This window comes from Amphibalanus amphitrite, unplaced genomic scaffold, assembly GCF_019059575.1.
Source record: "Amphibalanus amphitrite isolate SeventyFive unplaced genomic scaffold, NRLGWU_Aamphi_draft 001069F_arrow, whole genome shotgun sequence".
NCBI classification, from domain to species: domain Eukaryota; kingdom Metazoa; phylum Arthropoda; class Thecostraca; order Balanomorpha; family Balanidae; genus Amphibalanus; species Amphibalanus amphitrite.
The window spans coordinates 110523-136237 of NW_024882563.1; the positions used below are offsets into that span (position 1 = coordinate 110523).

Consider the following 25715-nt stretch of genomic DNA (forward strand, 5'->3'; position numbering starts at 1 on the left):
AATTGGATTTCATGAAAAATCAGCGAAACCTGGTTCTGATACTCGTGCCGGTTCCGTAGGAACACCTAGTAAATCATGCATGAATATATGACGCTACATTTTAGACTGACCCCCTGTCACTAGCTCACTATGGCGCCCCTCTCAAGGGAAAAAGTCGCCCCCTCGAGCACCATGGCCCCCCCTTTCGCTGATTTCTGGCTACGCCACTGGTGGGGCCCCCTGTCCTCTGAAGTTTAAGGTTGGAGCTGGGACCTCAGAGGCTGGCGTTGGGCCATCAGAGGCCACCTCGAGGGCCTCGACGGTCAGACTGTAGCTCTTATGCATGTTTAACCCACGAGCCGCTGGGGGGGCATAAAATTGCCCCCCCCCCTTTACGTTCTGTGGAATATCTCCGAAACCTGATAAGCTACTAATGTGAAACTCAACGTAGTTTCAAATGACTACCTAGGCAATGTTTGAGCAAATTCTGGTGGTTGTAGCACTTAAGATGACGTCACAGTGACTCATAAGATATTGTCGTTTTCCGATACGGACCGTTTCTGATGTCGCTGAGCATGAAACTCAACTGTAAATGAACTAGACAGCACCTGCTCTCATCCTGAAACACCTAAGTACACTTCCATCTAGTTCCTGACCAATAATCGGCCCTTTATATACGGTCCCATATTTCTGATATATCGTGAGGAAACTGAGAGTCGCAAATCTATAATTTTACTTATGACGTCACTGTGACGTCATTTCAGATGAGATCGACACTGTGCCGGCTGCTTAGATGTAGGCAGCCGGATAAGTGTCACGTGATTATGTCACGTTCTGTGTTATTTGTGTTGTGTGTGATAGTGAGTGAAAAATAGAGATTAGCATCACGCCACATGGTGTCAGAAGTGAAAGTATCTTATTTGTAAATATTTTGTATTTTTCACATAGACCTGAAATGATAAACTTTCGATTGGAACAAAATAACTGATATACTTTCATGCAATCACTGCTATGGCCAACTTGCCTCTGCCAGGTCCGTTAAAACTGAGACAAAACCACGATAATTTAGACACAACATGGAAGCTATGGCATCGACAGTGGAAAAACTACTCCATTGCCACAGGCTTACAAGAGAAGCCAGATGAGGTACAGGTTGCCACATTCCTGACGTGCATCGGTCCGGAGGCTCTGCTGATATTGGATGGTCTGTGCACAAGTGAAGAAGAACAGGCATCCGTGTCTTCGGTCGTAGCAAAGTTCCAAGCCTACTGCGTGGTCAAACCAAACGAAACGTACGAACGGTACAAGTTTAACATACGTAAGCAAGAAAACCAGGAGAAGGTGGACGAATACGTTACAAGCCTGAGACAACTAGCAAAAACATGCAACTTTGGATCCCTGGAGGAAAGTCTAATCCGAGACCGGGTGATTATCGGTATACAAGACGACAACGTCAGACGAAGGCTTCTACAAGAAAATGAGTTGACAAATACTTCAAGTACCAAAGACGAGACTAGTCTCCAGGTGGACGCGTCTCAAGAGGGGCTTGGTGCGTGTCTAATGCAATGCGGTCAGCCAGTCGCCTATGCCTCTCGAACGCTCACCAACGCTGAGAGACACTATGCCCAAATCGAAAAAGAAATGCTCGCGATTGTCTACGGACTGAACAAGTTCGAACGGTACACCTTGGGAAGAGAGGTGACAATACAGTCGGACCACAAGCCATTGGAACAGATCCAGCTCAAAAGCCTCGCTGAAACACCGAAACGCTTGCAACGGATGATGCTAGCGGTGCAGAAATTCGACTTCCATATAGAGTACAAAAGGGGAGTTGACATGCATCTAGCCGATACACTTAGCAGAGCTCAGCTCCCGGATACGAACACGGAACATCTGGATGAAATATACTATGCTTCACTTGGAAGATGCCAAGAAGAAGCTAACATAGAACAACTGGAGATAGAAGACTACCTGCCGATATCTGACAAAACGGCTATTTTCCTGAGAACAGAGTCAGAAAACGACATGGAAGCATGCACACTCGCAGAACTCATCAGCAAAGGATGGCCAAAACATAAAAGTGATGTACCGATGGAAGCACGCAGGTATTTCGATCTCAGGAGCACGTTATCTGTCAACAAGGGAGTAATATTTAAAGGTGATCGAATTTTCGTACCTGTCAGCGCAAGGCCCAGCATGCCCCGCTCAGAACTACCTGTATCAGGAACCCGTGTGCGCCGGCTGTCACCTCGGCGACCCTGTGTCTGATGGCGGAGAGGAGGGGTGTGCTGCGCCGTGAGGGGAGATCGCCGGCCTTCCGCGCACTTGACAGGAGGGTGAGGGCGGCGATCCGGCGCGACTGCCGGGCGGACATGGGGGCGAGACTGCGTGATAAAGGTAGCAGTTCTCTTTATCGCATTGTCCGCCCGCTGGTCGCCAGTAAGCGAAGTGACACCGCAACCCTCCCCACCGCCACACCTGATGAAATGAACTCATATTTTGTCGACGTCGGCCCACGTGTCGCGGCTAGCCTGGCTGGCTCCGGGGTGCCGCCCGACGTTCCGTGCCGCCTGCCGCGTGTTGGTGCGTGTGGTTTTCGGGTCGCCGAGGTGACATTGGCGGAGCTGCGGGGGGTGGTGTTCTCGATGAAGCGTTCCGGTGCGTGTGGACCTGACGGCGTCTGTATTCGCATCCTGCTCCTTTCTTTCGAAGCCATTGGTCCCATCCTGCTCCATGTTGTCAATGCCTGTCTTTCCACCTGTGACTATCCCGATTCTTGGAAGCACTCCCTTGTCCATCCCATTTTCAAGTCCGGTGATCCTGATCTGATCTCCAACTACCGTCCTATTTCGATCGTCCCCACCATAGCCAAAGTTGTCGAGCGCCTAGTGCACCGACAACTTTCCGCCTACATGTGTGACAATCACCTCCTTTCCTCATCCCAACACGGTTTCCGTTCTCTCCATTCCACCGAAACCGCTCTGCTCTCTGTAACCAACCGCACTTTTTCCAACATGGACCGTGGTCTCATCTCCCTCCTCTGCCTTCTGGACCTCAGTAAATGCTTTGACGTCATTCCGCACTCACTGCTAATTTCCAAGCTCCAGCTCTATGGTATCCACCCGACCTGGTTTTCGTCCTACCTTACCGGTCATACTCAGTCTGTCTGCATCTCTTCTCCTTCCGGTGGCAGAGTGGTTTCGAAGCCCCTTCCTAACACCATTGGTGTCTTCCAAGGATCAGCCCTCGGTCCTCTGTTATTCACCATTTTCGCCAACGACCTCAGTCTGCACGCGCCGGGCGCTCATGTGACCCAGTACGCTGACGATACCCAAATCCTTATCTCCGATACCAAACAAAACCTTCCTAACCTTATCCAACGCATGGAGTCTACTCTCACCTCCTTGGCATCGTGGTTCCATGCCCACGGACTTAAACTCAACACATCCAAAACGGAAATCCTCCTCCTTGGCACCCGACAGAATACCAGAGATCTCCCTCCTGTCAGCGTACGGGTCGGTGGCGGGACCGTTCAGGAGAGCCCACATGTTAAAAACCTGGGGGTCATTTTTGACCGCCACCTTACGTGGGATGCCCATGTCAATGACGTGGTGCGCAGATGTGTCGGCCTCCTGATCGGTCTCCGCCACCTGAGGCGCCTCCTCCCGCGGCGGGCGCTTCTTACAATCGTGCAGGGCCTGGTCGTCTCGCGCGTGAGATATTGTCTGTCTGTGTACGGGAACGGCTCCGCGGCTAACGACTTAACCCGCGCCCCGTAGGGCTATCGGCGGACCCTACCACCCGTAGGGGAGGGGCCGTTTCGGCCCCCCCCCCTAAGATCTCGGAAAGTTACCGGCCGATTTTCAAAATTCAAACGGCGTTCGATAGCCCCACCCGGGAACTACCTTGTGACCAAATTTCATTGACCTAGGTCAAACCGATGACGTCACAGGTCAGGTCAAAGGTCAGATTTTCACCGTTCACAGGCAATTCAAGAAATGTGCTGTGAAAGCGAGTAAATTGGTAATTTATTGAAAACCATCGATGGTACATTGTTCGTCAAACACATACTTTGCTATCTGAGGTCACTGATACCAGGTCAGGTCACAGCGAGGTCAGGTCACCGGGGGTCACAATATGAATGTGTCGTGTGATACATGTTTTATGGTCCATTTTACATGACAAATGCGATTATGTGGGTTAGGCAGCCTTTGGGGCCAGCCTAGGTCACGTTTTGGTGAAGGTCAGGTCAAGGTCAGGTCAAATTAGGTCAAATTTCAAAGTTGATATTTTTGCATAAAATGGGTATCGATTCGATGCAGCTCGTCACGGGGAATCTAATGGTGGTCTTCGTTTTGCTCTACGAGTTCTAGAATTGCCAAAAATTGAGTTTGAAAATTTGACGTCATCATTTTTGAACAGTTTTTTTCGCTATAACTTGGCCAAAAAACGAGGTATCGATCTGAAATTTGGTATGTAGATAGAAGATGGTAGGCACTATCACATATATTCCGATTTTTTCGAAACTCAAAAAACTTTTTGGATTTTTTGGCGAATATATCCAAAAATATGCTTTTTTGATTTTTGGGGGTCAAAACTCAAAAATTTCAGAAATTCGAGATAGCAGTTTTGTAGCCCTGTCAATTCTACACCTTTTATGTCTTGATCATTTTTCTGTATCTTCAAAGCTGTAGTCCTGACTGGTCTTCTCGCGAAGGTCTTTTTTCGGTCGAAAATGACAGAACATGACGTCACTCTGACGTCATTTGTGGCCAACCTATCATAGCCTCTGGAAAAATTTTTGGTCACAATGTGTAAAATTGATGCCCGGAGGGGTCCTGAAAGTTTGGTGGCGATATCTCCAGCCGTTTAGGAGATATCGACCGAAAAGGACAGAGGGGGGCCGTTTCGGCCCCCCCCCCCTACGGGGCGCGGGTTAAGACTGTTAAAGGTTGTGAATTTTGCCACCAGAGTAGTAGCCGGTCTCCGCAGATACGATCATGTGTCTCGCGCGCGGGGCGACCTGGGCCTGCACACACCGCGCCAGATGTGTGACGCGCAGACTGCGATTGTGGCACACAGGGTGCGTGCCCTGGGGGAGCCCGAGGAGCTCGCCTCACTGTTCGTTTCATTCGCTGATGCACGACAGTGTGATCGCTCTACCAGACAGGACGGGGACCTGCGTCCGCCAGCCACCAGAACAGCGGCCGGGCGGCGAGGTTTTGCCTACCGAGCTGCATCGCTTTTAAACTCTCTACCTAATGATGTGACACGGCTCGAGCCATCAGCTTTTAAGCAGGCTGCAAAACGTATATTTTATTCGGAGTGAGTGTGCGTGGGTTTGGTGTTACTGGTGTGTGTATGTGTGGGTGTGAGTGTGTTGCTGAGCCAGACGATTGTTATGTTCTACCTTGTACCATTTTGACTCTCCCAACCGTTTTATTGATTGACAATGGACACGTAATAGCCACTCTGTTGTGGAGTGTCTGCTGAAGTGAATATAATACATGCTGGAACGCGTGCACTTGTCGCATGCTGGAGTGCAAACGTGCATGCGTAGAGCAAGAGAAGCCCTGTACTGGCCAAACATGAACGATGACATAAAAGACTATGTCTCCAAATGTGCAGCATGTGCGGCTTATCAGCCAGCCCAACAGAAAGAGACACTCATATCCTACAAAGTACCAGCAAGACCATGGGAGAGGATCGGCTGTGACCTCATGGAGTTTGCAGGCTGGTCATATCTAGTCACTGTAGATTACTATTCCGACTTCATAGAATGCGACAGAGTGCACAACAAGACCACGAAAGAAATCATCAGACTGCTAAAAGGACATATGGCACGCTATGGTATTCCAATGGAGCTCGTCAGCGACAATGGCCCTCCCTTCAACTCAAGGGATTTCAGGGAGTTCGCTGAGATGTACGAATTCAAACACACGACGAGTTCTCCCGGATATCCACAGTCTAACGGAAAGGCTGAAAACGCGGTGAAGCAAATGAAGAGAATGATGACAAGAACATGCGAGACAAAATCAGATCCATATCTAGCATTACTAGAAATGCGAAACCTACCGTCAGAAAATGTCGGCAGTTCCCCGGCGCAACGACTCATGGGACGGCGTACTCGAACTATGCTACCCATCCATGGAAAACTGCTCAATCCCGAAGTACCGCTTGGTGCAGAAAGGCGCCTTCAGGAAAGAAAAGAAAAGCAGCAGAAATATTATAACAGAACTGCAAAAGATCTCCCCCCATGCAGACCAGCACGCCGGTGCTGATGGCACCGAGACCCGGCCAGCAAAAATGGAGACCCGCCGTAGTTGTAAGTCGAGACAGCAACCGATCCTATGCAGTCAAAACAGAGGATGGACGAGTGTACCGAAGAAATCGACGTCATCTGCGGAAGTACAGCCCCTGTCAGGACACAACGGACTCGACAAAGAGAAGAGAAACCAGCGACGGAAGCTTGTACCTAAGAGTGCCACCACGCCAAGAGGCAGCAGCACCACCTCAGGTTTCCCGGAGAGGACCGGAACCTCAGATCACTGGGAACCAGAGATCTCGGTCACCGTATATGCTGAGGAGTAGGTCACGTCAGAAATGAAAAACGGAGGATGTGCCGGCTGCTTAGATGTAGGCAGCCGGATAAGTGTCACGTGATTATGTCACGTTCTGTGTTATTTGTGTTGTGTGTGATAGTGAGTGAAAAATAGATATTAGCATCACGCCACAGACACCAAATTTGGACACAACCTCGGCTAGGTATTCAGGAAGATATGTGCTTCTCTATCTCGTCGCGTTGCAATGATATCGTCGCAGAACTAAAGGGGGCAGCTACATGCCCCCCCCCCACAGTGGCCGGCGGGTGGCGCGGAGGCCCAGTGGCCGCCGGGTCCTTTAACCCGCGCCCCGTTGGGCTCTGCCGAGCAACGCGCCCGGTTGGGGGGGCCATTTTGGCCCCCCCCCCTAAGATCTCGAGAACCACGCAACCTAGCGACAAGCGGTAAACGGCGTTGGATAGCCCCAACGGGGAACTACCTTGTGACCCAATTTTATTGATCTAGGTCAAAGCGATGACGTCACAGGTCAGGTCAAAGGTCCAATTTTCACCGTTTACAGGCACTTCAAGAAATGCGTTGTAAAATCGAGTAAAATGCATTTCATTGAAAATCATCGATGGGGAAATGTTCTTCAAACACATATTTTGCTATTTGAGGTCACTGATACCAGGTCAGGTCACAGAGGTCAGGTCACGGGGGGGGGGGTCACAATATGAAAGTGTCGTGTGATACATGTTTTATGGTCCATTTTACATGACAAATGCGATTATATGGGTCAGGCAGCCTTTGGGGCCAGCTTAGATCACGTTTTGGTCAAGGTCAGGTCAAGGTCAGGTCAAAGTCAGGTCAAATTAGGTCAAATTTCAAAGTTGATATTTTTGCATAAAATGGGTATCGAATCGATGCAGCTCGTCACGGGGAGTTCAATGGTGGTCTTTGTTTTGCCGTAAGTGGTCTAGAAGTGCTAAAAAGTGAGTTCAAAAATTTGACGTCATCATTTTTGAACAGTTTTTTCGCTATAACTTGGCCAAAAAACGAGATATCGATCTGAAATTTGGTATGTATATAGAAGAGCACTGGGACTATCACATATATTCCGGTTTTTTCGAAATTCGGAAAAATTTTGGATTTTTTCAAAGTTTTTCTAAAAAAATCAATTTTTTGATTTTTTTTTTGGTCAAAAACCAAAAAATTTGAAAATCCGAGATAGCAGTTTTGTAGCGCCGCTTTTTATCTACTAGACCATATAAAGAACTTTGAAATTGCTTGATAACTGTAGATTTGGTGAGCGTTTCAAGATTGCATGTTTTTTGCTCATTTTTGCTCGAACATGACCTCAGTTTGACCTCAATAACTCCTGACCTAAGGTGACCTAAGACTTGAAATTTGGTGTGAAGGTGTGAAATTGATGCCCGGGAAGGTACTGAAAATTTGGCGGCGCTGCGCGCCGCCGTTTTCTTGCTATTTAGGAAAAACCACAGGGGGGCCAAAATGGCCCCCCCCCAATGGGGCGAGGGTTAAACATGGATTACACGACACTTTTATATTGTGGTCCTCAGTGACCTGACCTCTGTTACCTGACCTGGTATCAGTGTCCTCAAATAGCAAAATATGTGTTTGACGCGCAATTCTTGCGCCCCTTCGGGGCGAGGGCCTTCGCCACAGTGGGGGTGCATATTAGAGTTGCAAAGTTTTCCCTATGGGCTGCTACCGGCACCGCCCCGCCCCACAAAAATTTTCTGGGATACCGGCATGCTACCACGCCCCAAGCAAAAACACCGCCAAATTACCGGCATACTAAAAACCTGCATTCTTGATTCTGGCTTACCCCTACATGAGATGCCACATTTTGGCAATTTCAGTTACCGCCCCACCCAGCAGCCACCCATTGTCCAACCAAAACTCCAGCAGCCTGATTTTGGCTGAGTTGCCCCCACAAATACCACAATTTTGAAACTCAATTCCAGTTTACAGCTGTTAAAATATCACCTGTAATCAAAGAGGTATTGCCTACAAAAAGCCTACACACATTCATCAAAAAAGCAAGGTCAAAAAGAGCTTGAATTACTGAAATGTGTTCCTGAAGACTGCACAGTGAGCAGCAATCAGATTTACCACAAGCGTTCTTATTTTCCACATTACCCTAAAATGAACTATAGCTAGTCATAAATCACAATATAAAAAACTACAGATTTGGCCATGTTCCTAACTGAGGAAGCGAGATCAACATCTGCTTTTTCCTATCCGCCATGGCTTGGCTCGTGAGTAAGATACGAATCATGTAAAAATATGTGTTAATAACTCACTTGTCCTGAGAAGTCACCAAATAATATGTATAAAAACGATATAATATCCTCTCCCATCTCAAACGCGGGAACAAACACAAGGATATAAAGGATCGAAACAGATGCGCCATAACACAGTTTTTAACCAGCTGGTTAAAACACTGCAAAAAAAAAGTTTTAGGACTGCAAACTACTGCCTCGTGAATGATTTTTTGATAAAAATCATCCAACACGATATTAAAATTCAATAAAATCAACACTGTGAGTGTTATTCACTACTAGAAAATCCACTTCTCTTGAGTAATTCAACCAAAAGGGCATATAAATAAATATTACGTCATCAGCTTACATCTTTTTTTAGGGGACAGAGGATCTTAAAAGTCAATCCTTGGTTGCTTGATCAGCTGATCATATTGCGCCACTTTGTATTCATTTGGTGTGCATGTTGTGTTTTCTTGTAAAGATAAGACAAAATGCCAGTTTAATTCATTTTCATTTCATTTTGGGACTGAAGTTAGGATCAGGGCTTCCTAACACCTGCCTTTTCAGCTGGATTTTCAGTGTCAAATTCTTTGTAGAGTATCTCAGACCACATCTCAGGACTCAAGGCCAGTTTCCAAACAATGTGTTTTGTGTTGTTTTGATTCTGCCTTTTGCCTAGGGAATGTTGCCATTAACATTAATTTATTTTATTGTATTATACCTATTACCTACCATTAGACTTACTAATTGGTTGTGCTTTTGCAACATGAATGAGCATTCTTCCTTTGATAGACCAAAGTAGATTGACAATTCTTATTAGAGCCAAACCTGTGAAATGCTGAGGCTCATGTATTGTGTACAAATACCCTTACCAATGAAACTTCTACCACAAAATGTATTTTGCAGTGGCTAAGATTGCTGTTATTACAATTCAATAGCCTCTTAGTGTCCAAAGTTTGAATCATATGCTGATAATTTTTTTGTGCAAAATAAAAAATACCGGCATGCTACCGGCAGGATATGCCAAATACCACGAAAAAACCTGCGGTAGTGAAAAATTACCGGCATGCCGGTAGTGCGGTAGGGAAATTTTGCAACTCTAGCCCGCGAGTTGCTGGGGGGGGGGGGGGCGTTAAACGCCCCCACTTTTTTTCGCCGGGCCATAGCATAAAAACGGCGCGCCGCAGGCGCGCCAAATTTTGGGTACCTGTAGGGAATTGATTGAAGTTTATTGTGACAAAGTTTCAAAAAAATCGGTCGGAAAATTTTTGAGATATCGAGGTTTTAGTGACGTCATGATTTCTGAGTTCTCGACCAAAAACGGCATATGTTCAAAAATCATATAAAATCACAGAATAGACATACAGACATGCCGTAAACGCCATTAGACTACCAATACCATGATCAATCAAATGGCTATCTTCGATTATTGATTATCGTTCCGCATTTTCCATAATCTTGAACTGAATCTTGGCAATTTTTCGTGACTACTTCACGACCATGATACATGAATTTCTTAAATTGAACTTTTTGAGCCAAACACGTACACATATGATAAAATGAATGTCACCATCGTGTTCTACGCCCCAAATTACCTATAAAACATGTGTCACAGGCTGCGAATATCAGTTTTGATTTTCGGGGATATGTGCCTACCCGGTTGACATGACCTTGACCCTGACCTATGCTTGACTGACCCCTACATGGAGCTGACACTCTTGTAGGCCTTATAAGATGGATTGTGCACCGTTTTGACAGAGTTTATGGCGAGAGGCGCCCATTGCGAAGTCCTGAAGTCCATGCTACTGAAAGCCCGATTTTAGGTGTTTGACCTGACCTTGACCCGACCCGTGACCTCAAAATTCAATTTTAAAGTACTCATCTGAAGCGTCTCGTCGCGCTCTTTCGTTTGCCGCCTCGTGCGTTTCGCTGCGCCTGTTGGTTCTCGAGTTATCGGCTGGGGGCGTTTAACGCCCCCCCCCCCCCAGCAAACGGTGGGTGGCGAAATACCCCAGCAACTGCCGGGCTAGTGCATATGTTACCACCCTGTCGCGTTTTTTGCGTGTGAATAAAAAAACCGCGGCGCGTAGCGCCGCGCCGCTTAGGGTAGCTTTTAGTACATCAATTTTGAACAATGTGTGAAATTTTTGACCCCAGGTCATGTCAGGTCAGGTCACCAGGTCAAGTTCTAAAAAAAGTTTGCAATCATGTCCAGCCTGCAGTGTTTGTCAGAAAGGTTTTAACCCTATTCCTGGCGGAGGGGGGGGGGGCCTCAGGAGCCCCCCCTGAGGTTTTTTGGTTATTTCTCCCAAACGCTTTGAGCTAGGAAGCTCAAATTTTCTGACTTTTCCTAAAAGGCTTTTACGCAACATTTCTGAAAATTCTGAGTTGATCTGACCTCAGGTCAGGTCACCAGAGGCGGTTTGGTGACCCTACCTGAGAAAAGTTTGCAATCACGCCAGAACTAGAGTTTTTGACCGATCAATTTCTTCTCTTCAGGCTTTAGTTAGGGTACCAGTATGTGCAATTTGTTTATCTCAGAATTTTCATATCTGTGACCTGAGGTCAGGCCAGACTCGTGACCTTTACATTGCAAGCCTATGGGAAAATATTGAAACGCCTCCTGCTTCGTGTAACCGAGTCAAAACCACCCAATTCTTTCAGTATTATGGAAGATTATCTCATCGGTGATGATCCTGGTGCCGCTAATTGACAGGGGCACCGGCAAAGGTCATCTGAGGTCATGTGACGTCATAAATCGTTTTTCTGTCAATAAATCACGACATGATGGTGCAAAAGACTTGTAAGTGGTACCAAACTGCTCGCCTGGTCAAGGCGCGTCGTTTGGTATGCAGCATGACCATACCCCACAACCTCATTGATGAATGACCTGACCTTGACCTCAGGTCAAATTTCAAATTGACCTGTGAAGGTCATCACATACTTATTTCGCATCGCCTCGGCGAGAGCAACAAAAATGTATTGGTTTTATGTCTCTATGTTTCTTAGTTTAAAAGTTATATAGGTAACTAATTCCAAAACATTTTATCGTTGATGACCTCTGGTGACCTCAATATTGACCTGACCTGAAAATGTTTTATGTAAAAGTTGTAGATCTTTAAACGACCTATCAAACGCCGTTCGCTGTTTGTCGCTGCGATGTGTAGTTTTTGAGATCTGAAGGGGGGCCGAATCGCCCCCCCCCCGCCAGTTTCTTGTCCCGGCGGAGCCCGCCAGGAATAGGGTTAAAGGGACTGTCCCACCTTAACATTAAAATTGAGTTGAGATAGCCATCTTGATGGGCGTTCTTTGAAAATCAGAGCCGTGAAAACCGTTTCTCCAGCAATTACTTCATCGCAAATAAAATTGTGTTTGATTTTGACATCTGTGCAAATAAGTGCCACAATGTATTGGTATTGGCACTTAAAACCTGTGACGTCACCGCCTTTTCCGAAGTTTCTGTATCTGTCGACTTGTTTTTTATTGAAACCTTGAAAAATAACAACGCCTCTTGGAACAGCGCCCATTCGTTCCGGTGCCACGAGGTGGAGAAATAAATTGATATGCCAAACTGATTCTAATAGTCTTCTAATTCTTGTAGTATTTTTATTTTTGTATTTAAATAGTTAAGAGGCCGTCCTAAATGTGACTGAAGAATGCAAGAGCCATGAACTTATCAATGGCAGGTGTCAAGTTCAAGTGTGCAACTCTCTCAAATTAATCATAGTATCAAAATGATAAATGATTTGCTCACTTTCAACTCCATAATCAAGACATGCTCTGAGGAGTCCACAATCTATTGATGGTGACAACTAAGGAAGAGACAATGAATGTTCACCTTTTTATTTCTGAGCATCCAAGACGACTAACCTTGAGCCGTTAAACATTGATAATACCCTGTATGCTGAAGTGTGGGTGGCCTGAGGTCGACCATGCCTAGTAAAGAACTGTTGTTTGTGTAAACACCATGCAGAGGCGTTTTGAAATAAATTTTAGTGATGTAATGTATCATTCTTTGAACTGAGTTGCTGATGGCGGATGAAAGCGGAAGTGCTGCATGTTGAATCAGAAATGCTCTGTTGCGCTTTTAAGCTTATGTTAGATTTTATAGATGGCTTAGTTTTCCTGCAGATTTCATCTTAAAGCTGTCAAAAGTGTTTTACCTTTGTTTCCTGGGAGCAGATCCAGCTACTAACATGAGCATGGGTATGGGCCTTTGTACCACAGTCGCTGCGCTGCTTGTCAAAACCTAGGTAATGTGCTTTGTTAGGCCATGCTGTGCATTTTTTAAACCTTTAGAGTACTTTGTGATCATTGACACACATATTGCACCTGACAAACAGCAGCAAAATCACACCCCATCCTTACCTCTGTGCAGTGTCACCCAACAGACAACAGGGCTTCAAAACAGGCAGGTTCCGCATTCAAGTCTCTTCTTGCAACTATGTGACTAATGTTAGGAGTAGGACAATAGACGTGCTGTACAGGGAAGGTGTGTTCTGTGTAGCTCTTGAAAAATGAAGTCATGCCTAAAATTCAGTTTAGAATATTACAATTACAAATAACTTGGATAAAAGTTGCAAAACATGAACTCTGACTGGTCAGTTGAAAAGTCTTGAGTCAGTGAACCACGCCTGGGCTGGAGGTGGTCAGTTCTCTGGCATGCGCGACCTCGGACAGGAGCTGTGGGACTTGTACATGGACAAATTGAATAGATGCTAGCCTAGATCATGTCGTGGCTGCAGTCCAAGACATGTTCACTAGTTGCCGTTGCTGCCGCCGCCTGCTGCTGCCCTGCGTGCCGGCTGGCAGCTCACTGCTGGACTGTTTGCGCGCCAGGCATCTTACTGGACGAGTGGGGTAGGTCGCAGATCTTTGAGAGTGAAACGTTTGGTCTAAATGTAGCTGAAACTCTTACAAATAATCTAACAAAAAGGCAAAATTTCAGAGGACTCCATTGGTGTCTCAGTGGTGACTGGTGACAATCAGAACTTGATCAGAACTGTTATCATGCTGAATGCTGAAACTGAGAATAGGGCTGAGCTGGTGGGCTAGAATTTAATATGCATGCTTACAAGGTCCCCAGTTAATCCACAAATTTGTCAGACTTGCCTGTAGGCAAATTTATGCAGATGAAATGTTTCTGGCAGATAGCCCTGAAGCAAAATGCTATTCAAGCTTGTTCCGCAGCTCGTTGCGTTCCACATGAGCCACTAAATCAGAGTCACACAGCTCTGCCAAATGTGCTGAAAGGCCACGATTCTTCCAATAGGTAGGTATATTTATTATTTTTCACAGACACAACAAAAATACAAATGCAGGTCACTACAATTCATTCTGATTCAATTACAATTGCTGGAATGTGTTTTGCAGACTTATTATATTGAATCTTAAACAGACTATATTTAATTACTTTGCTCATGGGCCCAGGCTAGTACTGCAGAGTATGGCTCGCAGGTCGCCAAGGAGCACAGGCCCAACTCCCAAGTTCAAAATTGACACAAACCCTTCAAACAGAGCCCGAAAATTCACACCAAAGGGGGCTGAGAGAACACAAAAAATGCACCAAACCCCAAAATGGCCAGTCAAAATCTGCACTGACATCAAATCCCCACAATGCTACACATCTGCACCACAGCAAGCCAAATTCGCACCCCGCTACGCTAAATCTGCACCACACTAAACCAAATCCGCACCGCACCACACTCAAATCCGCACCAGACGAAGGAGTCCACACTGACAAAATCTAGACAAAATTGCCATACTCTGCAGTCTGGCTCATGGCTATATCCATTGTGATTCTTAGGTCTGATTATTGAAGTTGAGCTCACTTCCATCATCCATGTGCCCAAGACATTGTGGGCAGCATCAATAATCAAGCATCAAATATCTTGCTTTTGCTTATTTAGGAGCATTCTATAATCTTTTAAAAATGATAAATAAGGCCTTGTTGATATTCTTTAAAGTTTGCGACCTTCTTCTTGACAAAGTTCAAGCTTCAATTTTCCAATTTTCATTTCAATCCTTTCCATGAACATTGAACATGTTACTAAAATACCAAGTTTGATTTCATGCACAATGTTTGTACTATACGCGGCAGAAGCGTAACAAAACTTTGTGCCACCGATTTGGCAGCTAGGAAAAAAACTTTGCATGATAAAAAACAATCATATGACGTAATCGATCCAAAAGCTTTAAATTGGAATTTTTAAACAATTAGCCAACTATGGGCCGAATATTTGCCAATTTCGTGTAAAGGGGTCCCTAATCTATGTCTTGCAACACAAGAACAGTATATCAAAGCAATTTTTTGAAGGTGGGACAGTCCCTTTAACCCTCTCATGTGTAGGAGGGGTCGAATGGACCCCCCATGTTTTTTCGCGAATAACTCGCGTAAAAAGCGGCCGATCGCAACGAAACTTTCAGTACCCTCGCATTGATCAATTTTACACCTACCCTGAAAATTTCATGACCCTGACCCAAATGACCTTTGACCTGTGACCTCTTTTTTCGAGACCATGTATGGCCGCAATCGCGATTCCGCGTATGTCGGCTCGCATTAGCCGCGCGTTTGCAAGCTTTTCGTGGTTTCAAACGTTCAAACATGTGATTTGATGCTGCTCCCATGCATTAGGGTGGGTGTCAAGGTCACCTGAAGGTCAGGTCAGGTCATTGACCTTTGGTGACCCCGGGTGACCTCGGTTCACTTTTTCGAGTTTTACATGTTTCTAGGCTAGTTTTTGGAGCTGAATTCGAATTTAGCAACCATTTTAACATTTACGAAGTAGTTTTGGTGCCTTCGTAACATGTTACGAAGCTGGCAGAGGCGGTTGACACGTACTACGAATACCCGTCACAACCCCTGCTGGTTGACCTGACCTGACCTGACCCGACCTGGCCTAAATGCTTAAAGACATCATCTGTGATCAAAACTAACACGATATTTGTGATCAGCACCCCGAAAACCCCTTAGCAGCCACACTTTACGACTTTCTAATAGGTCCCGATTTTCCCGACTTTGGGTCATTGACCTGACCTGGAAGGTCAACCAATGACCTAGGACCTTAAAATTGGGTATCATCGGCTTCCTCTCGTCACGTGCAACACGCTTGTTTTTCCGCGAAGCTCTAGCTCGATCAGGGGCCAAACGGCAAGGGGGGGTCCAACCGACCCCCCGGCCCCTACATATTAGAAGCTGGCAAACGCCGCACACATGCGAGGGTTAAACTTGGTGGATTGCATGCTGTTATGGGCGCCTACAATTTGTATATCTCGGATTTTTTATATCCGTGACCTAAGGTCAGGTCAGTGGCGTGACCTTTCCATTACAAGTCAATGGAGAAAAATGAAAATGCCGAGCTAATCCGTGTGTACGTATAGAAACAGTCCAAATATTTCAGAATCACAATGATTTAGAACACTCGTGATGACCAAGGTGTCATTTTTGCTGATAGCCTCTAGAAAGGTCATCCGAGGTCATTTGAGGCCACAAACAGTTTTTTTTTGCCAATAACTCGCGTTTGGAACGAGATAGAACGCTGGGGATGGTCTCATTGTGTTCGTCTTGTTGAGACGCATCGACTGATATGCAACATGACCTTTTCTGGTCAGGTCATGACCTTGACCTGAGGCCAAGTTTTCAAGTTGACCTTTCTAGGTCAAATTATAGTTCATTCGACGCGTCTCGGCGAGGGGAACACGATTCTGGCAATCGAAATGTCGTGACTTTTGTAGTCGAAAGTTATTGTCGAAAAACACTTTTCGTAAAAACAGCTATTTTTGGAGATTTGCCCTCTGGAGGCTAAACCGTTGACCTGAGGTCAATTTTGATAAAAAACGTTATCAAAAGAAGAGTTCAAAAGCTATCGATTGCTTTTCCATGCGTTTTTGTAGCTACGATAGTTCCTGAGATAGCGGCATGTTTTCTGAAAAATATAATGACAATTGGCAAATTTTGACTTTTGATGACCTCTGGTGACCCCAATACTGCTCTAAGGTGAAAAATAACCGAAATACTTTCAAACGTACGCATTGAGAGCTATCGACTGCTTTTTACCGCGTCTTTCTAGCCCTCTTAGGTTTTGAGTTAGAGGTGGGTGGTAACATATGCCCCCCCCCCCCACCCCCCACCCCCCACTAGGGCAAAGTTGGCTGAGACCGCCACTGGGGCGCGGGTTATAGGTATTCACTCCAACAGGATGTGCAAAATCTCGTCACTGCCGGGGCAACTGGCAGCCACTGCGGGACATTTGCCCCCTTGCAATAGCGCGGAACACCTTCAATTAAGGTGGGGGGGGGGGGGCATTGCCGACTTTTGGTCCCATTCTTTCCATGCAACGCCCGTAGGCCTAATGCCGATATCAAGGGTGCACGGTTCCCCGGTGCCCCCTCCCCTCCCCGTTCCGCCACCCATGCCCTCTCCCCCGTTAAAGGGACCCTCCCACCTTATCCCGCGCACCGACGGGGGGGGGCGGATATCCGCCCCCTCCCCCTGAGATTTTTCGCGAATAGCGGGAAAACCGCGGCGCGTAGCGCCGCGAAATTTACTACGACTATTCCTTCATCAATTTTACACATGGCGTGCAAGTTTGAACCTCCTACCTTTTAAGGTCAGGTCACCAGGTCACTTTGAATGACCCAACCTCAAGTCACTTTTTTGCAACTTTGTCACCGTGCCAGAGCTACAGTAAATGTCGGAGGCCTTTGAAAGTCGCAGGATGTGATAAGATCATTAGTAGCTACAATTTGTCAATCTCGGAATTTTGATATCGGTGACCTAAGGTCAGGTCAATTTCGCGACATTCCCATTATAAGTCAATGGGGGAAAATCAACTCCCCATTTTTACCACTAAAACGGGTCTGAATGGCCCCATATACCATACATGACTTCATATACGATCAACCTTCACTATCTTGAGGTCTGCTTTGCTGTTGGGCAGCTGTGAGGTCATGTGACGTCATCAAAGTTAACCAAAGGTTTTTGGCAAATAACTCCGTACAGGAACAAGATACAGCCGCGCAGATGGTCTCATTGTGTTCAGCTCGTCAAGACGCATCGACTGATATACATGATGACCTCGAGGTCACGTGACCTGAGGTCAACCTTTGACCTTGACCTTTCGAGGCCAACATATATATCATTCGATGCGGATTGACGGGAGGATCACGATGATGCCCTTAGTTTGTTCCTATCTTGACTAATTCGAAAGTTATTCGAGAAAAACTCTCTCCATATCTAGCGCCGCCATTTGGACTTTTTCGACCCCTGTGACGTCATCTTTGACCTGACCTATAAATAACCTTTGTAAAAATTGTAGATCTTGACCGTGCGTATCCGATGCCGTCTACCGCTTGTCGCTATCTTGCTTCGTTCTCGAGATCTCAGGGGGGGGGGCGGTCATCCGCCCCCCCCCCCCGTCGATGCGAAGTTGGCGCGTCGGTGCGCGGGTTAACCCGCGCACCGACGGGGGTCTGCGCCAACTTCGCACCAAAATTTCGTGCCACTTTTCGTACCAAATTTCGCGGCGCTACGCGCCGCGGTTTTCCCGCTATTCGCGAAAAACCTCAGGGGGGCGGATATCCGCCCCCCCCCGTCGCGTCGGTGCGCGGGTTAACATTAGATTTGAGCTGAGATAGCCAAAATGGGGTCCCTGGCTCACAATTACCGGTTTCGGCACTCACAACATCGAGAAATGCCTTAAATCGGAAATATTGAATGTCAAAATTGCAGCATTTTGATTCAGAGCATAGGAATACCCCTCTGAATGTGTGACGTCAGTGCAGATATCTAACGAATTTAAATGTTTGACAAAAACGTTTTGTAGCACGCGGTGGTATATGCTACTTTGCGCGCAACAAGTGCCGCCCTTTCAGCTGCCAAACTATTGCTTTCAAATAAAGTCGCTAGGAACAGCGGAGATCCCAAAAATTAACAAAAGTAAACGTCTAATATCTTGAAAACCGGTGAATATTTTTTGGTGAAATTTGGTAGATATTCGTTTTCGCTCTTACTGAACCGAGCGACATCACTTTCAAGCCAATTCATAAACTTTTTTGAAGGTGGGAGCCGGGAGGGTCCCTTTAACCCTCGCCCGCACATGGGGGGAAGGGTTGCCACCCCCCAGGTAGTCTCTCTGCTCTGCACTCGACACTTTTAGAGCTAGAAGGCTGATTTTTCGTATAGCTAGCTGCTCCTCTATCCTTTCTTGATGTCAACTAAAAATTTCAGGTTTCTGTGATTTTCGGTTTCGGAGATATGACCTTGTTTTTCAGGTCATATCATGACCCAAATGGCCAATTCTCAACATCTTGCGTTTGCTATGGGCCTTGTGAGCTTTTGACCCCTTGATTTCGGTCTTTTTTTGCCAGTCTTACCGCCCACCTATCATGGAACATGTTGTTCGACGATGTACAGGTGTCAAGGTCAGGGTCAAGGTCAACCTAGGTCATCTAAGGTAATTGCGTTTTAGGCAAGCTGAATTTACTTTTTGTGAAGTTTTTTGACTGCATTTTTGGTAAAAGCTTCTCAGATCATGATTTCATGTAATATGGACACATAAACAATCGTTCCACACATCAGTATACACACAGACACACACAGACATACAAACACATATAATTGACCTTGACCTAGCTTGACCTGAAATATCCTCAGCAGCAAAAATATGGTCGGGTAGTGTGATAACCCGCGAGTTGCTGGGGGGCGTTAAACGCCCCCACTTTTTTTGCCGGGCCATAGCATAAAAACGGCGCGCCGCAGGCGCGCAAAATTTTGGGTACCTGTAGGGAATTGATTGAAGTTTATTGTGACGAAGTTTAAAAAAAAAATCGGTCAAAATTTTTTTAGATTTTGAGGTTTTAGTGACGTCATTATTTCTGAGTTTTCGACCAAAAATGGCATATGTTTAAAAAAAATCATATAAAATCACAAAATAGACATAAAGACATGCCGTAAACGCCATTAGACTGCCAATACCATGATAAATCAAATGGCTGTCTTCGATTATTGATTATCGCTCCGCATTTTCCATAATCTTGAATTGAATCTTGGCAATTTTTCGTGACTGCTTCACGACCATGATACATGCATTTCTTAAATTGAACTTTTTGAGCCAAACACGTACACATATGATATAATGAATGTCACCAGGCACGTACCCAGGATTTCGCCCAGGAGGGGGCCACCTTCTTCCGAAGGGGCCCTTAGGTCACCCGGGGGGCCCCAGGCCGCCCAGGCGACCAGGGGCCCCATGCGACCAGGCCCCGCTACCAGGGGCCCCCTTGGCGACTAGGGGCCCCAGGCGATCAGGGGCCCATGCGACCAGAGGCCAGTGGCGGTCGCAGGGGGGGGCCATCAGGGCCATGGCCCCCCCAAAGGCAAATCAGGGGGGGCCATCATATCATTTGGCCCCCCCCAAACAACCGATGGGCCCCCATGGCCGTATGGGGCCCTGGCCCGTATTCGATTGTCACGAGGCTCGAGAAACCCACGCCAGCTATTAACAGCTCCCATACCAGTCTTTGAGGGTCCTACACTGACCTCTGAGGGCCCTTCAGTGGCGGTCAAGCGTCCACATTGACCGCTGAGGACCCGTATTGACCTCTGAGGGCCCTCCACTGGCCTTTGAGGGCCCCTAAACCGGCCTCAGGGGCCCAACCGGCGTCTGAGAGCCTCACACCGGCCTCTGGTGGCCTCATTTCTGTCTCTCGAGTCCCAAGACTAGCCTTTAAGTGTCTCTGAGGGCCCCGCACTGGATTCTGAAGACCCGATGTCGAGCCAGCATCGGCCTCTGGGGGCCCATCTTGGCCTTTGAGGGCCCTCCGCCGGTCTCTGGGGTCCAACGCCGCCCATACCGGCCTTTTAGGGCCCCACACTGACCTCTAAGGGCCCATGCTGGCCTGTAAGGACCCACATTAGCCTCTAAGGGCCCCCCGCACTGGATTCTGATGACCCAATGCCGGCCGCTCAGGGCCCGCATCGGCGTCTGAGGGCCCATCTTGGCCTTTGAGGGCCCTCCGCTGGCCTCTGGGGTCCAACGCCGGCCCATGCCGGTCTTTTAGGGCCCCACACTGACCTCTGAGGGCCCATGCTGGCCTGTAAGGATACACATTAGCCTCTATGGGCCCCACACTGGATTCTGAAGACCCGATGCCGGCCTCTAAGGGTCAGCATCGGCTTCTGCGGGCCCATCTTGGCCTTTGAGGGCCTTCTGTTGGCCTCTGGGGTCCAACGCCGGCCCATGCCGGTCTTTTAGGGCCCCACACTGACCTCTGAGGGCCCGTGCTGGCCTGTAAGGACCCACCTTAGCCTCTGAGGGCCCCGCACGGGCTTCTGAAGACCTGATGCCGGCCTCTAAGGGCCCGCATCGGCTTAGTCTGAGGGCCCATCTTGGCCTTTGAGGGCCCTCTTCTGGCCTCTGGGGTCCAAAGCCGGCCCATGTCGGTCTTTTAGGGCCCCACCCTAACCTCTGAGGGCTCCATGCTGGCCTGTAAGGACCCATATTAGCCTCTGAGTGCCCAATTCGGTCTCTGATGGTCTCAAACTGCCCTTTGCAGGCCCTGTACTGGTCTCTGAGAGCTCTAAACTGGCCCCTAAGAGCCCAAACTAGCCTCTAAAGGTCCCACGACCCACACCGGCCTTTGATGGTCCCATTTCTGTCTCTGGGACCGAAACTGCCCTTATGTGCCTCTGAGGGCCCCGTACTGGCTTCTGAAGGATCGATGCCGGCTTCTGAGGACCCATACCGGTCTTTAAGTGCCTCATAGCGACACCTGAGGCCCCACACTAGCCTCTGAGGGGCCCGCAAACTGGCCTATGAGGTCTCTACACCGGCCACTGATGGCCCTATTATGTTCTCTGGGGGGCTCAAGCCTTACCTTTGGGCGTCACGCACTTGCTTATGAAGGCCCACATTAGCCTCTGGGGCCCTACCTGGGGCCTTTGAGGCCCTTCGCAGATCCTTGGGTCCAACGCCGGCCTCTGGGGGTCTGACACCGTACTCTAAGGGCCCCATTGCAGCCTCTAGGCGATAGGTATCGCCGAAGCGCTATCGATGGGCCCATAAGTGTAGGAACCATGGGTGCAGTGGGCGCAGTTGCACCAACAATAATTCTGCAGTGAGTGCAGACAATGTATTCTGCATCCACAATAATCTGGAACAAAACCCCCTTTCCTCAGCAACACTACTTTCCATGCAGCACGACAAATTTAGGATATTTTGCCCACTATCCGTCTTTCGAAGCATTTGCTACTGTAATGGTCTTCAAAATTTGCATTTGTGCTCAAGTGAAAAAAAGATTAAACGGGAGTCGGAACACATGTGTGAACAGATACCGATGAGCCACTGATAAAAGTTTTAGCACGATGATCTTAAAAAATGGCAAAGTTTTTTTTTTTTGCAAAGAAAATTGCAAAGTTAGCCGGCTTTATTTTTGCGGTAGTCCATTCACAGTTGCGTGAATTATTGGCATAATCAATGCTTCAAAATGCACTTTTCGGTACCTTTTCGACATGGTGCACCCTCAAAGCTCTCAATGAGCCTCCGCTCGGGTGCCGCTGCCTACCCCCCCCCCCCCCCGCTTCACCGGCCATGGCCTAGGTTTCTGCACCCGTGCACTACGCCCGTGGGCCCCTTTAAGCTAGCACCGGGCCCCCCGGGTCAGCGCAGGGGCCCCTTTGCCAAGTTGGCCCCCCCCAAACTCCAAGTCTGCGACCGCCCCTGCCAGAGGCCCCCATGCGACCAGGCCCCGGCTACCAGGGGCCCCCAAGGCGACCAGGGGCCAGGAAACCGGAGGCCCTCGGATGACTGCAGGGGCCCATTGGGTCATCAGGGGCCCCTCGGGTAACCAGGGGCACATAAATGAAACTTTGATATCATTTTTTCTTCCTAGTAAAAGACGTTTTATCTAGTGTTTGAAAAAATATACCGGGGCCTGAGGGGCCCCCTGAGCGCCTTCGGCGCTCAGGAGGGGGCCATGGCCCCCGTGCCCCCCCCCTTGGGTACGTCACTGAATGTCACCATCGTGTTCTACGCCCCAAATTACCTATAAAACATGTGTCACAGGCTGCGAATATCAGTTTTGATTTTCGGGGATATGTGCCTACCCGGTTGACCTGACCTTGACCCTGACCTATGCTTGACTGACCCCTACATGGAGCTGACACTCTTGTAGGCCTTATATGATGGATTGTGCACCGTGTGGACAGAGTTTATGACGAGAGGCGCCCATTGCGAAGTCCTGAAGTCCATGCTACTGAAAGCCCGATTTCAGGTGTTTGACCTGACCTTGACCCGACCTGTGACCTCAAAATTCAACTTTAAAGTACTCATCTGAAGCGTCTCGTCGCGCTCTTTCGTTTGCCGCCTCGTGCGTTTCGCTGCGCCTATTGGTTCTCGAGTTATCGGCTGGGGGCGTTTAACGCCCCCCCCCCCCCCCCAGCAAACGGTGGGTGGCGAAATACCCCAGCAAGTAGCAACTTCCGGGATAAAGAGGTTCTAGCTGGATTGGCACCAGAAAACGGCATCGTCATCGGTATATGATAAGCAGCGCACTTGATATCCAAGGGTGACCCAAAACAGCAACATTTTTTAGTTTGACCTGACCAGGAAGGTCAATGACTGACCTGAGAAGGTAAAACTGGGTATCATTGGATTTGTCTCTTCCCAAAGAATCTTTTTGGTCTTACCGCTAAGCTCTATCTCCAACAGGAGCGAAATGGCGCAGGGGGGTGGCAACCCCCCCCCCCATGTGCGTTCTAGGATGGGAAAATAGCATGTGCGGGCGAGGGTGCATGTTGATGTAAGCACAGACATCCAAACACTCAGACGGGTATCTAGCACGCAGAGAAGACACACAAAGAATCACAGAATCACATACAAACCGTTACAAAAACACATGTTGTCTGACTATAGACACAGACGCACAAAACACACTCAACAACAGACACAGGGACACACAGACCCCCCCCCCCCCCTCACACACAGGTCGGTCCTGCTCACCTGATATTCGCCGCCTCCGCCGTGGTCGGCTCCGGTGGACAGAGCTCAGTACCGTCCACACACTGTTGGACCACCCGCTCTGTCGACTGAACCGGCCGGTGGACGCAGTGCAGCTCGTGCTCCTCCGTCGGCCTTTGTCCCGGTCTGGACCGCTGCAACTGCGCAGTATGTAATTACCCCGGGGCGGGGCGCCGCTGAGTCATGGTACCGGTTAGGGGAGAGCGGGGCCAGTTGAAACACGGGGTCAGATGAAACATGGCTTTATTTTCAACAGTATGCAACATATGGCGTTGCCGACACCACTGCGCATCCGCGCTCGACCACTTCATTTGTTAACGGCGTTTGGGCGGCAAACGGACGGTAATTTTGATTTGACACTTGTTTTTGTGTTTTTGAGGGGCGTTTGGGAGAAATCGTTTTCATGAATATTTTGTGATATCTCATATACCTTTGTTTGCTGAAAGAAGAACTCCTGGCTCCGGAATAACACCTTATTTGGCCCTTCATTCAGTATGATGCCGTCCCTCCAGCTCGTTTGACATGTGCTTTACGGCGCGTGCGAGATGGCGGGAGCGGATGGGGTCAATTGAAACGCTTTTCTGAGGGTCAGTTGAAACAGGGCCACAGGCCGTTTCAATGGACCCCGGTGACCTTTGCAATGGTTATTGTTCAGGGGCTGTAAACATTAAGGGAAATAGTCCACATTTAAAATGAGCTTTTAAACTGAAATAGTAGTTTAATAGATCTCGATTTTTGACCCCATTTTCTCCAGTCTTTTGCTTGAAAGCACACTATAGCCTGAGATATTTCTCATTTTCCTCATCCGCCCATTTTGCCACAGTCTATGTACTTTATGTCACCTATTATGAGGAACTTTGCACTTTTAGCTTTCCAACGACCTATTGAATCTAGCATTTGGAAAAGTAAACCGGACAAAATATCTCCTTAAGAAAGTGGCCTTAAAGAGGAAAACATCCCATTGTTAAGGATAGGTGCAATTGACCCCATGGGCTGGTTCAATTGACCCTCGCATCGGGGTCATTTGAAACGGGCGTAGAGCTGTTTTATAAGCATGCGTTTGGCAGCAAAATATGTTTGAAACATAATTTTACATATCTTAAAATAAAGCCAAAAGAGCATATTTTTTCATAGCATTGTGCATTTTTCGATATGAAGACTAGATCTCGCTGTGCATGTCAATATATAAAAAGTGGTTCAACTGGCCCCGCTCTCCCCTACGGCCGACCTCGGGCCGCTGGGCGACTGCAGCGCCCCTACCGGTCACCGGCGTCGTACTGTAACTAATGGCGAGCCGGGGCGTTCATGGAACACTGTTGATGTAAGTGGACTGTTGCCTCGTAAAGGCTAGTCAGCAACAACAATAAAATAAAATGGGAACTCTCTACATTCGTCAAGTACTTGGATGTCCGGGTTCCAATGGGCCTTGTCCCGTAGCGAGGAGACTCTAGCGTGTCCAGTGAGCTGGCGGCGCGGCGTTCCAGACTGATGACGTCAGCGGAAAGCCACCATGGTTTCGTGATAACACGGGCCGGATGGCGGTGCAGCAGCCTCCCCCCCTTCACCCCTCCCCGGCCGTCTGGAACTCCCCCATCCCTCCGGACACCCCGTGCAGCTCGGTAGTATAAACCATAGTGAGCAGCAGACATGTGCACTGTGCAGGGATGTAAGAGGCGGATTTATGATCTCAGTGGATATCTCGACAAAATGGAGAGTTCAGACCTACATCTCATCCCTCGCCCGGTCAGGGGTTGGGGAGGGGGAGATTGATTAAGCCTCGCCCGCACATGGGGGGTGGTACCCAACCTCCACCCCCCCCCCCCCCAGGTAGTCTTTCTGCTCTGCACTCCACATTGTTAGAGCTAGAAGCCTGAATTTCGTACAGCTGC

The 25715-nt window shown here is 48.0% G+C and overlaps 1 protein-coding gene across 1 annotated transcript in view; it reads right to left on the reverse strand.

Moving 5' to 3' along the window:
• Positions 1-25459, reverse strand: part of LOC122369758 — a 68306-nt gene extending 42847 nt beyond the window's left edge. The window contains exons 1-2 of the mRNA XM_043344723.1: positions 25392-25459; positions 23809-24002 (exon numbers count right to left, since the gene is read on the reverse strand). Coding sequence (XP_043200658.1) covers positions 23809-24002; positions 25392-25459 — 262 coding nt within the window. The remainder of the gene's footprint in view (positions 1-23808; positions 24003-25391) is intronic.
• Between the last annotated feature and the right edge of the window lie 256 nt (positions 25460-25715).